The 13690-nt window shown below is 44.2% G+C and overlaps 1 protein-coding gene across 1 annotated transcript in view; it reads right to left on the reverse strand.

Moving 5' to 3' along the window:
* Positions 1 to 2592: 2592 nt before the first annotated feature.
* The window catches only part of nr5a1b (nuclear receptor subfamily 5, group A, member 1b), a gene marked incomplete at both ends in the record, with an annotated part of 32315 nt that continues 21217 nt past the window's right edge, over positions 2593 to 13690 (reverse strand). Inside the window, 2 exons of the mRNA XM_083930092.1 lie at positions 2593 to 2846; positions 3777 to 3924. Coding sequence (XP_083786218.1) covers positions 2593 to 2846; positions 3777 to 3924 — 402 coding nt within the window. The remainder of the gene's footprint in view (positions 2847 to 3776; positions 3925 to 13690) is intronic.

The following is a 13690-nucleotide window of genomic DNA, read 5'->3' on the forward strand; positions in this document are numbered from 1 at the left end:
GAGAATGTTACGTCTGGTGAGCAGGGTGGTAAAGGCCACGACACGTTGTGTAGTAATGGGCAGATTTTTAGACGGAGGGAGCCCAAAGAGAGCAGTCAGGGGATTGGGTTCCAAATTTGTGTTAGGAGCCTGTTTGAGGATTTGAAATATATCGGACCAAAACGGTTACAAGCATCACTGTGACTAGGGTATATCTTAGCCAGTTTAGCGTTGGTGAAATGGGCTCTATGAAGCACCTTCTACTGTAATAGGCCATGCCTGGCACAAATCGAAGATGAGTAAACCAGTTTCAGAATGTCCCTCCACTGGTTATCAGTAATGTCTATCCCCAAATCCTTTTGCCATGCATTTTTAGGTGAGACGGTGGGGACTGGGTTCAGAAGAGCAGTTTTATTATAAAGGACAGATATCAGTCGTTTGTGTTGTACGTTGTTGAGAGACAGGAATTGGTCCATCTCAGCTTCAGGGGGGCGGTTTGGAAAATGTGGCAATTGCTTTTGGATAAAATGTCTAATTTGAAGGTACCGATTAGGCAGGCTATATTTGTCCAACATAAATGCTTTTCTCAATTATTTTTAAAGATATTCTCTTCACAACTAATCATTTTATGATATCTACATATAGTGGCTTTAACTGTCTTGTATAACATCCATACAGAGCAGTTTGAAATGTCCAATTGAAATTGCTGCATGTTTTATAAAAATATGACCTAATGTAGTTCAAATGTATTCAATTAATCATAACCCAACTCATAAACAAGAAACAATGTAGGGGGGGGGGGGTTCCTGCATCATCCCATCAGGGTTACATTTGCAACAATGACAAACACGCTCTAGACTCCTTCACTTATCCGACTGTTAAGTCGCGACATAACAGACTTTTAAAATATGATATCCGGGTCCAAGCCGCTCTAAGCTTCGTATTTTTACAACACCGCAGTGATGTGTTCCCCGTTGTATGAACAGATCTGAGTTTTTTTAAATCTCATTCATGAAAAATACGTCTAACTGACCATAATTGTTCACATGTTCGGCTGTTGTTGTCTGTTTTGTTTCAACGGAGCGCTTGGACCCGGAAATCGTATTTTGAAAGGGCGTTACATCACATTTAACAGCCGGATTACACAACTACATCCTAAAGAAATCAATCATTTGACACAAAATATTGATTTCAATGATTTTTACTGACCTTAAATATACCAGAAATCTCTCTGCAGATTGATGGACATGGTCCTCCAGATCAGAACTGTATTCTTAATAATGGACTGTTTTACGTAGCAACGTATATATATATAGTATATATATATATATATATATATATATATATATCCTGCGGTTGAAATTAGAGAACAAAGTATTAATACTTGATTTATTCTGAAATACTGTTATTTTTTATTGTTCATAATTTGATAGAATATCTGTTGTGTCTATACCACTGCTGTACTAGCATGTTTTTTTGTTAAATAACCAAGGCACTTCAAGAAAAACCTTTATTTTGTGAAAAAAAAACAGTGATCAAAATTCGAGAACAGTAACCACTGTGTTAGAAGAGAAGATTTCAACAATGTTCTCTTCTATGGGATTCAAAAATGAACAGGAAGTGTAGAGGCCACAGCTTTGAATGACTTCAGCACATCTGCGACCACAGGACATCACTAGTTTCTCACACTGCTCTGGTTTGATCTTGGTCCATTCTGACTCAGTCTCTTCCACAGTTCCACACTAACTGGAGTGGGTTTCTAAAGCCCAGTTCAGACCAAAGATTCGCAACGCAACTGTTTTCAAACGTCGCAGGTGAGAGTGGCAGCGGTGTGAACTTACCCGCCTCGTTGCGAATCTAGCCGGCTGATGTCGTCGCCAGCGATTCGACTCGTCAAATCGCAACACACATCGTAACACACGTCAGCTTTTTCAACAGCCAATCAAGTCTTAGCAAAGTCCACTGGTCAAGTCACTTACAGACTGTCAGCTGGTTGAAAATGCCGTATTTGACGGAGTCTCAACGAGCACACGTGTGTATGTGTGAGAGAGACATACAGAGAGACAGAGAGGGTCGAGCAAGCAATACTGTACAATGAAGAAGCAGAGGGAGCTCCGTGATCCAGAACAAAGCAGTGAATCAGGGAAATAAACGGTATTTTCTCTGTTTCATCACAACTAGAAATGCAGCTGTAGCAAGTATCTCTCTGTCTCTGTCCTCATTTATATTTTATAGTGCTTAATTATATCTAGCTAAAAAAAGCCTGAAAAGTCAGAGAGACAGAGAGACGTTGCAATGGAGATGATACATCGTCTCGTCTCGGTGTGAACGGGCAGGTTTTTTATAATGTTGCAGTCCTGAACGTTTCAGTCGTTGAGTTGCGAATCTTTGGTCTTAGCTGGGCTATAGACATTACTTTGTCGCCAAGGATTTTCCAGAGATCCTCTAAAAAAATAACAATATTTCAGAATAAATCAAATATTAATGGATTTTATATATTTTTATTTGTTCTCTTATTTTCATCTCCAGTGTGTGTGTGTGTGTGTGTATGCCATTGCTAAAATTCAGTCTTAAAGCACAATATGTGCAGACAATCACAGAGTCTCTGAGTCTTTATGCGCAGCTGCTCTTGGCACGAAGCATCTCAGTGAGCAGGCTGTTACAGGGCACCTCACCACTCAGGTGTTGGCAGTACAGGTAGTCTTCAGCAATGGTGCTGAGAGAGCGTAACTCAGATAAACAAAGCAGCAGATGAGCCATGCGTCCATGAAGGTGAGAAGAGGAACACAGTGTGTACTCTAGCAGGGCTCCTTTAACCTGCTCCTGCACACTGTCTATGAACTGATGGTCTCCAAGCTGTTTAACATCTGGTAAGTGGGGAAAAGGCAAAGCAACAAACAATGAACTTACATAGAGCGAAAGTTGACAATTTCACATCATGGAGTGGATAAACTGGAGAAATGTAGAAGTATAATTATTGTTATTCTTTCTCTAACTGGCATCATTCATAGTTTATTTCATAATATTACCCCTGGAACCACATCAAGTGCCCATTTAGTTCTCTAGACAGCCACTTTTTGACCAAATACTTTGTTGTTGCAACATCTGAAGCAGCCGTGTTTGATGCAAACACGCATCATGCAAATTGCTTCTCCATGGTTCCTGTTCTACCAGAGGTGGGACTTTTTGGACACCAGGAACTATGGCTGAGGAAGAACATTTAGGGCGCACTCACATACTTCCGCACCGCGCCCCGGGCTTTAGGGTACTTGTCCCCCCCTCCCTCTCCCCCCGCTTGCCAGCCCGTTTGTACTCACACTGCCTGGGCCTCGGCCAATGCTTCTTGCTGCCTATACGTCATCGCGTCGTAACACGTCACCAGATGGATGACGTCATCGCAATGCGTCGCTTTGTTTACAAATCTTTCCATAGACCTCAGAGTTTTTGTGCGTCTTGTCCGACTGTTTTTGAATATTTTCATCCGACCAAATCTGCAGTAAACACCGCCATTGTTGTTGTTAAATGTCCGCGCATGGTCCGTCCTTCTATTTCTATGTCCGAACAGGCGCACTTAAATGACATCAGAACCACCGTAGGCCTCGTGCTCGTGCTCGTAGTTGCGTTGCGAATCGGGCCCGGTGCGGAAGGACAGTGTGAGTGCGCCCTTAGACCCTAGTTCCTCTAATCCAGGTATAGTTCGTAACACACAGAAACAGAGATTTATGTCGCAATCCAAGATGTTCCAAGATGTTGCCAATATTAAGCTTAATGGACAAAAAGTGTCTGTTGTCACTAACCTGGGTTAAAGAGGATGAGGAACTTGATGCAGGCAAACTCTTGGCGGTCCACCTTTAGGATGTTGAACTTGTCAACAAGCTCCTGTCCTCTCTGGACTAGGCTGGTCAAGGTAAGACCAGCATGAGAAGCAATGTCAGACAGCCCTATCTGAACACACAAAAAACACATGACTGACATCAGGAACAGCCTATGACTCTATGCGCCATGTGACATACCTCCTTTCTAAAGCCCCTTTGGGGCTGCAATTAAGTGTGTAAGGATTTGTTTTGCAATTCTCAAATTTTCACACCAACACAAGCCATTTCACACAAAATTTACCCTGCCAGCTCCCTAGTACAAAGTCTGTGTAATGTGCCCCATTCTTTAGCGGGATTGTTCCCCCATTCTCTTCTCCAGCGGCCCAGGCCCGCTTATACTCACATTACTTGAAGTGATCCGAGCCTCGGCTCAAATGCTTCTTGATTATACGTCATCACCCCTCACCCCAAGTTATTGTTTTGTCTAAATGTTTTTGAATATCTTCATCTGACCAATTCTGAAGTTAGCAGTCCTCCTCTGAATCAGACCCCCAAGAAATGTTCTGCGGAATCTTTAATGTACCTCGCGAAGAACAGTTTTTGAAAGCCATTAGCGCGTAGTACTTTGGTGGGCAGATTTTGCAGCGCATTTGAAAAGAGTTGTTTTTTGCGTCCAACCATTTCCAAAAAATCTTCAAGGTATGGTCAGGGATGTAGAAGGGTTGACTGGTCTTCCTGGCTACCAACTTCTCTGCTGGTGTTTGGTTGGGACATTTCACTCCAGTTCTCTTGAGTCTCTGCCATGCATATTTTCGTACTAGGCTCCATACTGTATGTCTGCTATTTCCTTGCTGGAGTGTAAGTGTAATGTGTCATGTGCAGATGGATGTGAGCGAACAACCAATAGGGTGTCGGAATGATATATGTTTATACTTCTCAATTCAATTCAATTTCAATTCAATTTTATTTATAGTGTCGAATCATAACAAAAGTTATCTCAGGACACTTTACAGACTAGGTAAAGACCACACTCAATGACTTATTTATGATTTACATAGACCCAATAATTCCTCTGTAGAGTACGGTGGCAACGAAAACCTTCCCTTTAACAGGCAGGAAGGTCAGACAGACCTAGCTCTGTGGAGGACGGCCATCTGTCTTGACCGGTTGGGGAGGAAGAAAAGGAGAGAGAAAGAGAGAAAAGACACACAGATGGACAGAGAGAGACAGACAGACACACTTCCAAAGATGCAAGCAAACAGTAACTATAATAATATTTAGAGTAATGTGAATATAACGTATGTGTTAAGACAGTTAATACAACAGAATAGTAGAAACAAGCACAGCTAAGGTGACAGTTGCGTTGCGATAATAATTATGGCGGCAAACATGATCAATGATGAGTAGTGGAAATAGCAGCTACGATACAGCTTCAAATATTATAGTTTATAGTTTCTCATCCAACCACAATCAAATTCACTCTATCCGGATGGCATGGTTTATCTGGATATGTTTTTTTTGTGTCTGTGTTTTTGAAACAATGACAAGCCCTGATGAAAACAAGCAGAGATTAAATAGGCATAACAAGTAGGGATGAGTACTACTACTTTTACCGATACACTGCTTATCGATCCAGTACTTTAGAAGGTACTACAGTTGAAACCAGAAGTTTACATACACTATGCAAAACGACACATTTTTTCTCACCATTCAAAGTTAAATCCGACTGAACCTCTCCTGTTTTCAGTTCATTTAGAATTACCAAAACTATCATGGGCAAATCAAAAGAAATCAGCCAAGAAATCAGGGAGAGAATTGTGGAACTCCTTGGGTGCAATTTATAAATGCTTGAAGGTGCCACGTTCATCTGTTCAAACAATTATACGCAAGTATTAACATCATGGGAATGTCCAGCCATCACACCGCTCAAGAAGGAGACAGACTCTGTGTCCCAGGGGTGAACGTGTTTTGGTCGGAAAGCTGCGAATCAACCCCAGAACAAAAGCTAAAGAGCTTGTGAAGATGCTGGCTGAAGCTGGTAAGAAAGTGTCATCATCCACAGTGAAACAAGTCCTGCACCGACATGGGCTGAAAGGCTACTCAGCAAGAAAGAAGCCGTTACTCCGTAAGAAACATAAAAAAGCCAGATTACAGTTTGCAATAAGACACCTAGGCAAAGATCTCAACTTCTGGAGAAATGTCCTATGGTCTGATTAAACTAAAGTGGAGCTGTTTGGCCATAATGACCACCGTTACATTTGGAGGAAAAAGGGGGAAGCTTGTCGACCTGAGAACACCATACCAACTGTGAAGCATGGAGGTGGTAGCATCATGTTGTGGGGCTGTTTTGCTGCAGCAGGAACTGGAGCTCTTCATAAAATAGATGGCATCATAAAGAAACAACATTATGTGGAAATATAAAGGCAACATCTCAAGACATCAGCCAGGAAGTTAAAACTTGGGCGCAAATGGGTCTTCCAAATGAACAATGACCCTAAGCACACTGCCAAAATAGTTAAAGTGGCTTGAGGACAACAAAATCAATGTCTTGGATTGGCCATCACAAAGCCCTGATCTGAATCCGATTGAAAATTTGTGGGCAGATTTGAAGAGGCGTGTGCGAGCAAGGAAACCGACAAACCTGGCTCAGTTACACCAGTTCTGTCAGGAGGAATGGGCCAGAATTCCAGCAGAGTACTGTCAGAAGCTTGTGGAAGATTACCCAATATGTTTGACCCAAGTTATGCAGTTCAAGGGCAATGCTACTAAATACTAAGGAAATGTATGTAAACTTTTGACCTTGAAGAAAGTAATAAAAAAATATCTAAAACATACTCTTTCTCATTATTGTGACATTGAGCAAATTAAATAATTCTTATAATCCTAACTGACCTGAAACAGGAGAGGTTTAGTCTGGCTTAACTTCAGACAGTGAGAAAAAAAGTGTTATGTGTCTTTTTGCACAGTGTACGTAAACTTCTAGTTTCAACTGTACTTATCGATTCTCTTTTAGAGAAAAAATCAAATATGTAACAAATTGAGAATTGAATGAACCACAGCTTTATTTTCTTGCACCCTTATAATGTACTAAACAAACTGTACAGTAGTAAATATTTTGAGCCGTGTGAGCGAGTGAGACCCCAGCTCACCCCCTGCACAGAAGCACGGCCTCTGATACAGAGTGTGTTCAGAACCGCCAGAGCCTGTGGATACTACGGTATTTTAAAATCTTGCCCCGGGGCAAATTTAGAACCGGGTTTAGGTACCCATACCAAGTAACGAGGCTATTTTAAAAATGTAAGGAGTAGAAAGTACAGGTAATTGCTTAAAAATGTAACAAATAAGAGTAAAAAGTTATTTGAAAATTAATTACTCCAGTAAAGTATAGATACCCAAAATTTCTACTTAGGTAAGGTAACAAAGTATCTGTACTTCGTTACTTGACACCTCTTTAAATGGGAGAATTAGGGCTCACTCACACTTACCATTCGTATCATGCATAAGCACGATTCTAAAGTCTAGTTTGTTTGACCAGTGTAAGTCTTGTTCCCTGCAAGAGACATTTTTAAAAATGGCGACACAAAGTCAATAACGTTACCATGTTTTTTGTGCTGCTCTCCATTATGTGGCTAAACCCAACCAACCCTTACTCCAAAGAACATTGATGTTATCATATCTGGATCTGGATAAATAAGGATAATATAACAATATAATATGGACATAAAGACAACAGACTAGAGTTGAGCCAGGTACTCAGCTGAAACAAGCACTTTTGCCAAGTACGATTATTGAATGAGTAATACGAGTCAATATCAGTGCTCGGATTGAATGAAGATCCTCATTGGGTAGCTGACAGCGCCCCCTCCCATACACACAGATGTGTTGCGCTCTGCTCTCTCTCTCTCTCTCTCTCTCTCTCTCTCTCTCTCTCTCACACACACACACGCACACACACACGCACACACACAAACAGGTTCTCGTGAACACGGGAGGGATGTAGTAATGATCGTGCGAGTTGTCACCGGCTGTTATGGACCAGTGGGGTAAACAGTGGCTGTAGGTGAACAAGGTTGTGATCAGACTTCCCCAGTGGGGGGAGGGGAGTCGCTCTGTATGCATCCCTACATTAGCATACAGGAGATCAATTGTCCTGTTGTTTCTGGTGGGACAGTCTACAACCTGGTGAAAAACAGCCAAAGTAGAATTCAGAGTTGCATGAATAAAGTCCCTAGAGATGATCATAAATGCCTCAGGGTGCTGTGTCTGCAGACTTGCAGTTACTGAGTGGATCTTGTCACAGGCAGTCGCTGCGTCCACTCTCGGAGGGATGTAAACACAGACAGTGATCACATGACTGAACTTCCTTGGCAAACAATATGGCCGTAGGCTAAGAGCTAGCAGCTTGAGGTCCCGGCATCATGAGACATTCTTTACTGAGATATGTCCTGGGTTACTACACCAGCGGTTGTTCACATACATAATGAGTCGCTTCTGTGTCTCTGTTGGCTCTCATGGCAGTGAATCCCAGCAGGTCCACATTAGCATCCAATATGAGGTGGTTTAGCCATGTCTCCGTATAGATGAACAAGCTGCTCTCATGGTGGATCTGATGGTTATTCAGCGCGGACAGCTCGTCGATCTTGTTTGGCAGGGAGTTCACATTCCCCATGATTACAGAGGGAATCGATGGCTTGTAGCGCATCCGATTCTCCGCTCGCTCGACCTTTAGCTTTGCCCCAGCCTTGCAGCCCCTGGATCTCCTCCTCAGCTCCGCCAGGACGGGGTGTCGTATCCCCGCTCATCCCTTTGTGCACAGAGCCAGCAGTTCGTCTCTTGAGTAATTGAAAAAAATGGCTCTTGGTTGCATTTTAAAGTTAGAAATATCCATAGGATATATATAAACACACATTCTCTTCACAAGAAGAGTAAAAAAGTAGAAAGAACAAGGTCAAAATAGTGTAAAAGAGCTAAAAACCAGAGATAAGTGGAGGGGCCCCGGCCGACAGCCTTCTTCGAGGAGTTGCTCATGGAAGTTTTCGGCGTCTTGAAATCACTGCCAGAATGTGACAGGGCTCACATCAAGCTATCCGAGAAGCCGAAGCCAGGCCAGTCATTATCAGGCTGCACAAGTACCATAGCGGTTGCTATGGCACCGTACTAGGTGGCAGCCTGTAACAGCAGCTCCCGTGGGTTTTTAAGCTTTTTTCGTTTCGTTTTTGTTGTGTTTGTGTTCTGGTTTTCGCTGAACTTTTGGAGGCTCTTCTCCAGAGACTGGGAGAGGACGAACACCTTTCTTTTTTTTTCTTTTTTGAACATTTACGGCACTTTTTGTGATGTTTTGCGATGTTTTTGCTAACCCTAGCAATGGAGTATCAGGAGCGCATCACAGAGCGCATTGTTTACACACTTGACCAGCTGATTGCGCTGTGTGAACCTGTACTGCTGCCCGGAGCCAGACTTGAGGTCCTGAAGGAGCTGCGGAGGAGACAACGTGGCTGCAGAGCTGGAGTGAAACGGAGGGTGAAAAGGAGGAGACACAGACCGGCTGTACAGGCGATCGTCATGGGAAACGTTAGGTCTCTGGGGAACAAGGCAGACGAGCTCGCCGCGCTGATAAAGGCTCAGAGGGAAAATCATGAGTGCAGTGTGTTTCATGGAAATATGGCTTCACTCACACATCCCGGACCACAGCGTGGTGATTCCCGGCTCCACACTGTTCGGGCGGACAGGGACGTAACAAGCAGCGGAAAGAAAAAAGGTGGAGGGATTGCACTGTACGTGAGTGAGAGGTGGTGTTATCCCGGACATGTTCACGTGAAGAAACGTCTCTGTACCCCGGACATTGAACTGTTGACTGGGGGTATGAGGCCTTTTTATTTGCCCCGGGAATTCACGTCCGCCATCATTATCGGTGTGTACATTCCTCCTTCAGCTGATGCAGCGCTGGCCTGTGACGTTTTCCACTACGCTGTTGCCCAGATACAAAACGCAGCATCCTAATGCATTTATTGTCATAACTGGGGATTTTAATCACGTCCCACTGGGTAAAGTGAAAGTGTTGTATGCAAATGCTAAGGATGCATACAGTCCCACAGCCCTCCCCCCTCTTGGAATATCTGACCACAACCTGGTTCTGCTGACCCCTAAGTATATTTCCCTTGTTCAGCGGCAGCCTGTCCAAACTAGGAGAATGAGGAGGTGGACTCAGGAGGCTGCTGATGCACTACAGGACTGCTTTGAGTCGACAGACTGGGATGCACTTGTTTGAGTCATCAGGCAGCCTGGAAAGGGCAAACGAGCTGAACAGATTCTTCAATAGGTTCAGCTCACAGCCTTCTTTCCATGACACCTCCAGACCCCCACACACCCTCACTGCCCAGAATGCTTCCTCCCCTCCCCCCTCACTCCCCTGCTGTGAGCTCTCCTGTGCATCAGCTCTCATCCTCCTCTTTCTCCTCCACTTCTTCCTCCTCCACCTTCACCTCCTCCTCCACCTCCTTGTCCTCCACTGAAGACACCAGCAGCCTCCCCTGCATCACTGTGACTGCAGGCCAGGTTAGGAGACAGCTGGAGAGACTCCACCAGCAGAAGGCTGCACGCCCCAACGGTATCAGCCCCAGGATCCTGAAGACATGTGCCAGCCAGCTGTCTCCTGTCCTACAACACCTCTACAACCTGAGCCTTGGTCAGGAGAGAATACCAGTGCTTTGGAAGACTCCCTGCCTGGTTCCTGTTTCAAAGAAGTCGACACCATCAGACCTCAATGACTATCGACCAGTGGCCCTCACATCTTACGTCATGAAGGTGCTGGAGAGACTGGTTTTGGCCAACCTGAGGCCGCAGGTGAGAGCCCTGCTAGACCCTGTGCAATTTGCTTACCAGATGACGCTGTCATCTACCTGCTGCAACGAGCCCATTTGCACCTGGATGGTGGAGGAGGTACTCTGAGAATCACATTCTTTGATTTCTCTAGTGCTTTTAACACCATTCAGCCACTGCTGCTGGGGGAGAAGCTGCATGTGATGGGTGTAGACGACACAATGATCTCCTAAATTACTGACTACCTGACAGGCAGGCCACAGTTTGTCCGTATGGGCAGTGTTCTGTCTGATGTGGTGGTTAGTGATAAAGGAGCTCCGCAGGGGACTGTACTGTCCCCTTTCCAGTTAACCTTATACACCACTGACTTTCAGTACAACACCGGGTCGTGTCACCTGCAAAAGTTTTCTGACGACTTGGCTGTTGTTGGGTGTATAAGTGAGGGACAGGAGGAGGAGTACAGGGCACTGGTAGACAACTTTGTGAAGTGGACTGGACAGAATCACCTGCGGCTGAACATCAGCAAGACCAGAGAGATGGTGATAGATTTCAGGAAGAAGAGGAAGACGGCTTTCCAACCTCTGTGCATTCTGGAAAAGGATGTGGAGGCGGTGGAGGATTACAAGTACCGGGATGTTACCATCAACCACAGACTGGACTGGAGATCTAACACTGAAGCTGTTTACAAGAAGGGGATGAGCAGACTTTACTTCCTGAGGAAGCTGAGATCCTTCAACGTGTGCAGCAAGATGTTGGAGTTCTTTTATCAGTCTGTGGTGGCCAGTGTACTTTTCTTTGCTGTGGTTTGTTGGGGAAGCAGCATTGGAGCCAGTGACACCAACAGACTCAACAATCTGATCCAGAAGGCTGGCTCTGTGATTGGCTGCAAACAGGACACTCTGGAGGCTGTGGTGGAGAGGAGGACACTGAAAAAACTGTTATCAATCATGGATAATCCTTTCCATCCTCTCCAACTGGCACTGGTCAGACAGCGGAGCACCTTCTCAAGAAGGCTGCTTCAGCTTCGCTGTTGTAGCAATAGACACTGAAAGTCTTTCCTGCCACATCCATCACTTTATATAATAACTCTCTCACCTCTGCCTGACAGAGAACTCTGGTCTCTCTACTGTTTGGTTGTACATATTATTATTATTTATTGTGTATAGCACACTGTATATATACACAATGTATATATTGGATTCTATGTATGTTATGTACAAAGTGTTTTATTTGCTGACCCACTACTGCTGTAACAAAATAATTTCCCAGTCTGGGATCATTAAAGTAATTCTATTCTATTCTATTCTACCAGGTGAAGGAGACAATCATATGCGAAGCCGAGGCCAGGAGAGGCCAGCTACAGTACAGGGGCTCTCCCATCTCAATCTACGAGGACTATGCGCCGGAGGTGGTGGACCAACGCCAGAAATAGAGTTGATATTGGAGCTTTACAACCTGGGCTTCAAACCTGCATTGCGATACCCTGCCAGGCTTGTCATCATGATGAAGGACGGAGGTAAGAAGAGGCTCTCTTCGGTCACTGAGGCTAAAGGCTTTATAACATTCATCTGCACGGAAGAGACCGGATGACCGTGGATGGCTGTTGATCTCAACGCGGACGAGCCACTGTCATGCTATCTCGATAACCGTGATTTGGTGTGATGCCAACTGTATAGCTGTACTTTACCAGCCCTGATTCTGCAAGTGTTTTTGCCTTTTTTTCTTATTCTTTCTTTCTTTCTTTTTTTGTTTTTTATTATTTATTTATTTTATTTTTTAAATTTTTTTCTTCCTCTTGCGGAGTCCACATTTAGTCTATTTCATCTGAGAACTTAAGACATGGAATCTGATCCTAGTACTTCTAATAAAAAAAAGGAATCGCTAAGCTGACTTTTTAACACACTATGAACATGTTGACTCGAGGTCTGGTGTTTTCAGATTTTTTAAATTCCTGTTGTTTCATCTTTTCTTTTAGCCTGCTAACACTATAATGTAAAGTCAGACTATCTGGCAATCAGTTGTTGCCATGTACTGTAACCTCATTTACATGTGGATTACAGTTCGTTATTAAACTGTATATTTTCTTCACAGCTTTATTTTATTTTTATTATTTTTATCTTCCACCGCCACAGGGTTATCTGAAGTATTGTTCTGTTACTCATTTAGTCAAAGGGTTCTACTGAAGCCTGACACTGGTCATAAACTGATGTATAGTGGGGATCTACACCAATACAGCATATACATATGGTTTCATATAGGCAGGGATTAATCTTATTTGATGCAGAGGGATACCTTCACAACTTGCCTGCCATAAAACATCTTAGTCCCCTCGGCTGGCTAGTTTACTCAACGTGTTTTTTGCTGTTTTTTCTTTTTTCTCTTTGACCTAAAGGTTATAGATTATAGCTCCAACTGGGAGAACCTGAGGCGTTCCCAGGCCAGTGTGGAGCTATAATCTCTCCACCTAGTCCTGGGTTTTCCCCGTAGCCTCCTTCCAGCTGGACGTGCCTGGAGCATCCTTAACAGATGCCCGAACCACCTCAACTGGCTCCTTTCAATGAAAAGAGAGAGTAGAGCAGCGGATCTACTCCCAGTTCCTCACAGATGGCTGAACTTCTCACCCTACCTCTAAGGGAGACTCCAGCCACCCTCCTGAGAAAACCCATTTCGGCCGTTTGTACCCGCGACCTTGTTCTTTTGGTCATGACCCCGCTTTCATGACCATAGGTGAGGGTAGGAATGAAATTGACTGGTAGATTGAGATCTTTGCCTTCCGGCTCAGCTCTCTTTTCCTCACAATGGTGCGGTAAGAGCGACAGCAATACCGCCCCCACTGCTCTGATTCTCTGGCCAAACTCATGCTCCATCGCCCCGTCACTCGTGAACATGATCCTGAGGTACTTGAGCTCCTTCACTTGGGGTAAGGACTCATTTCCTACCTAGAGTAAGCAATCCACCGGTTTCCTGCTGAGAGCCATGGCCTCAGATTTAGAGGTGCTAAACCTCATCCCAGCCATTTCCCACTCTGCTGCGAACCCATCCAGTAAGTGCTGAAGGTCACTGACTGAAGACGCCAT

This window comes from Echiichthys vipera (genome assembly GCF_963691815.1).
Source record: "Echiichthys vipera genome assembly, chromosome: 16".
NCBI lineage: Eukaryota > Metazoa > Chordata > Actinopteri > Perciformes > Trachinidae > Echiichthys > Echiichthys vipera.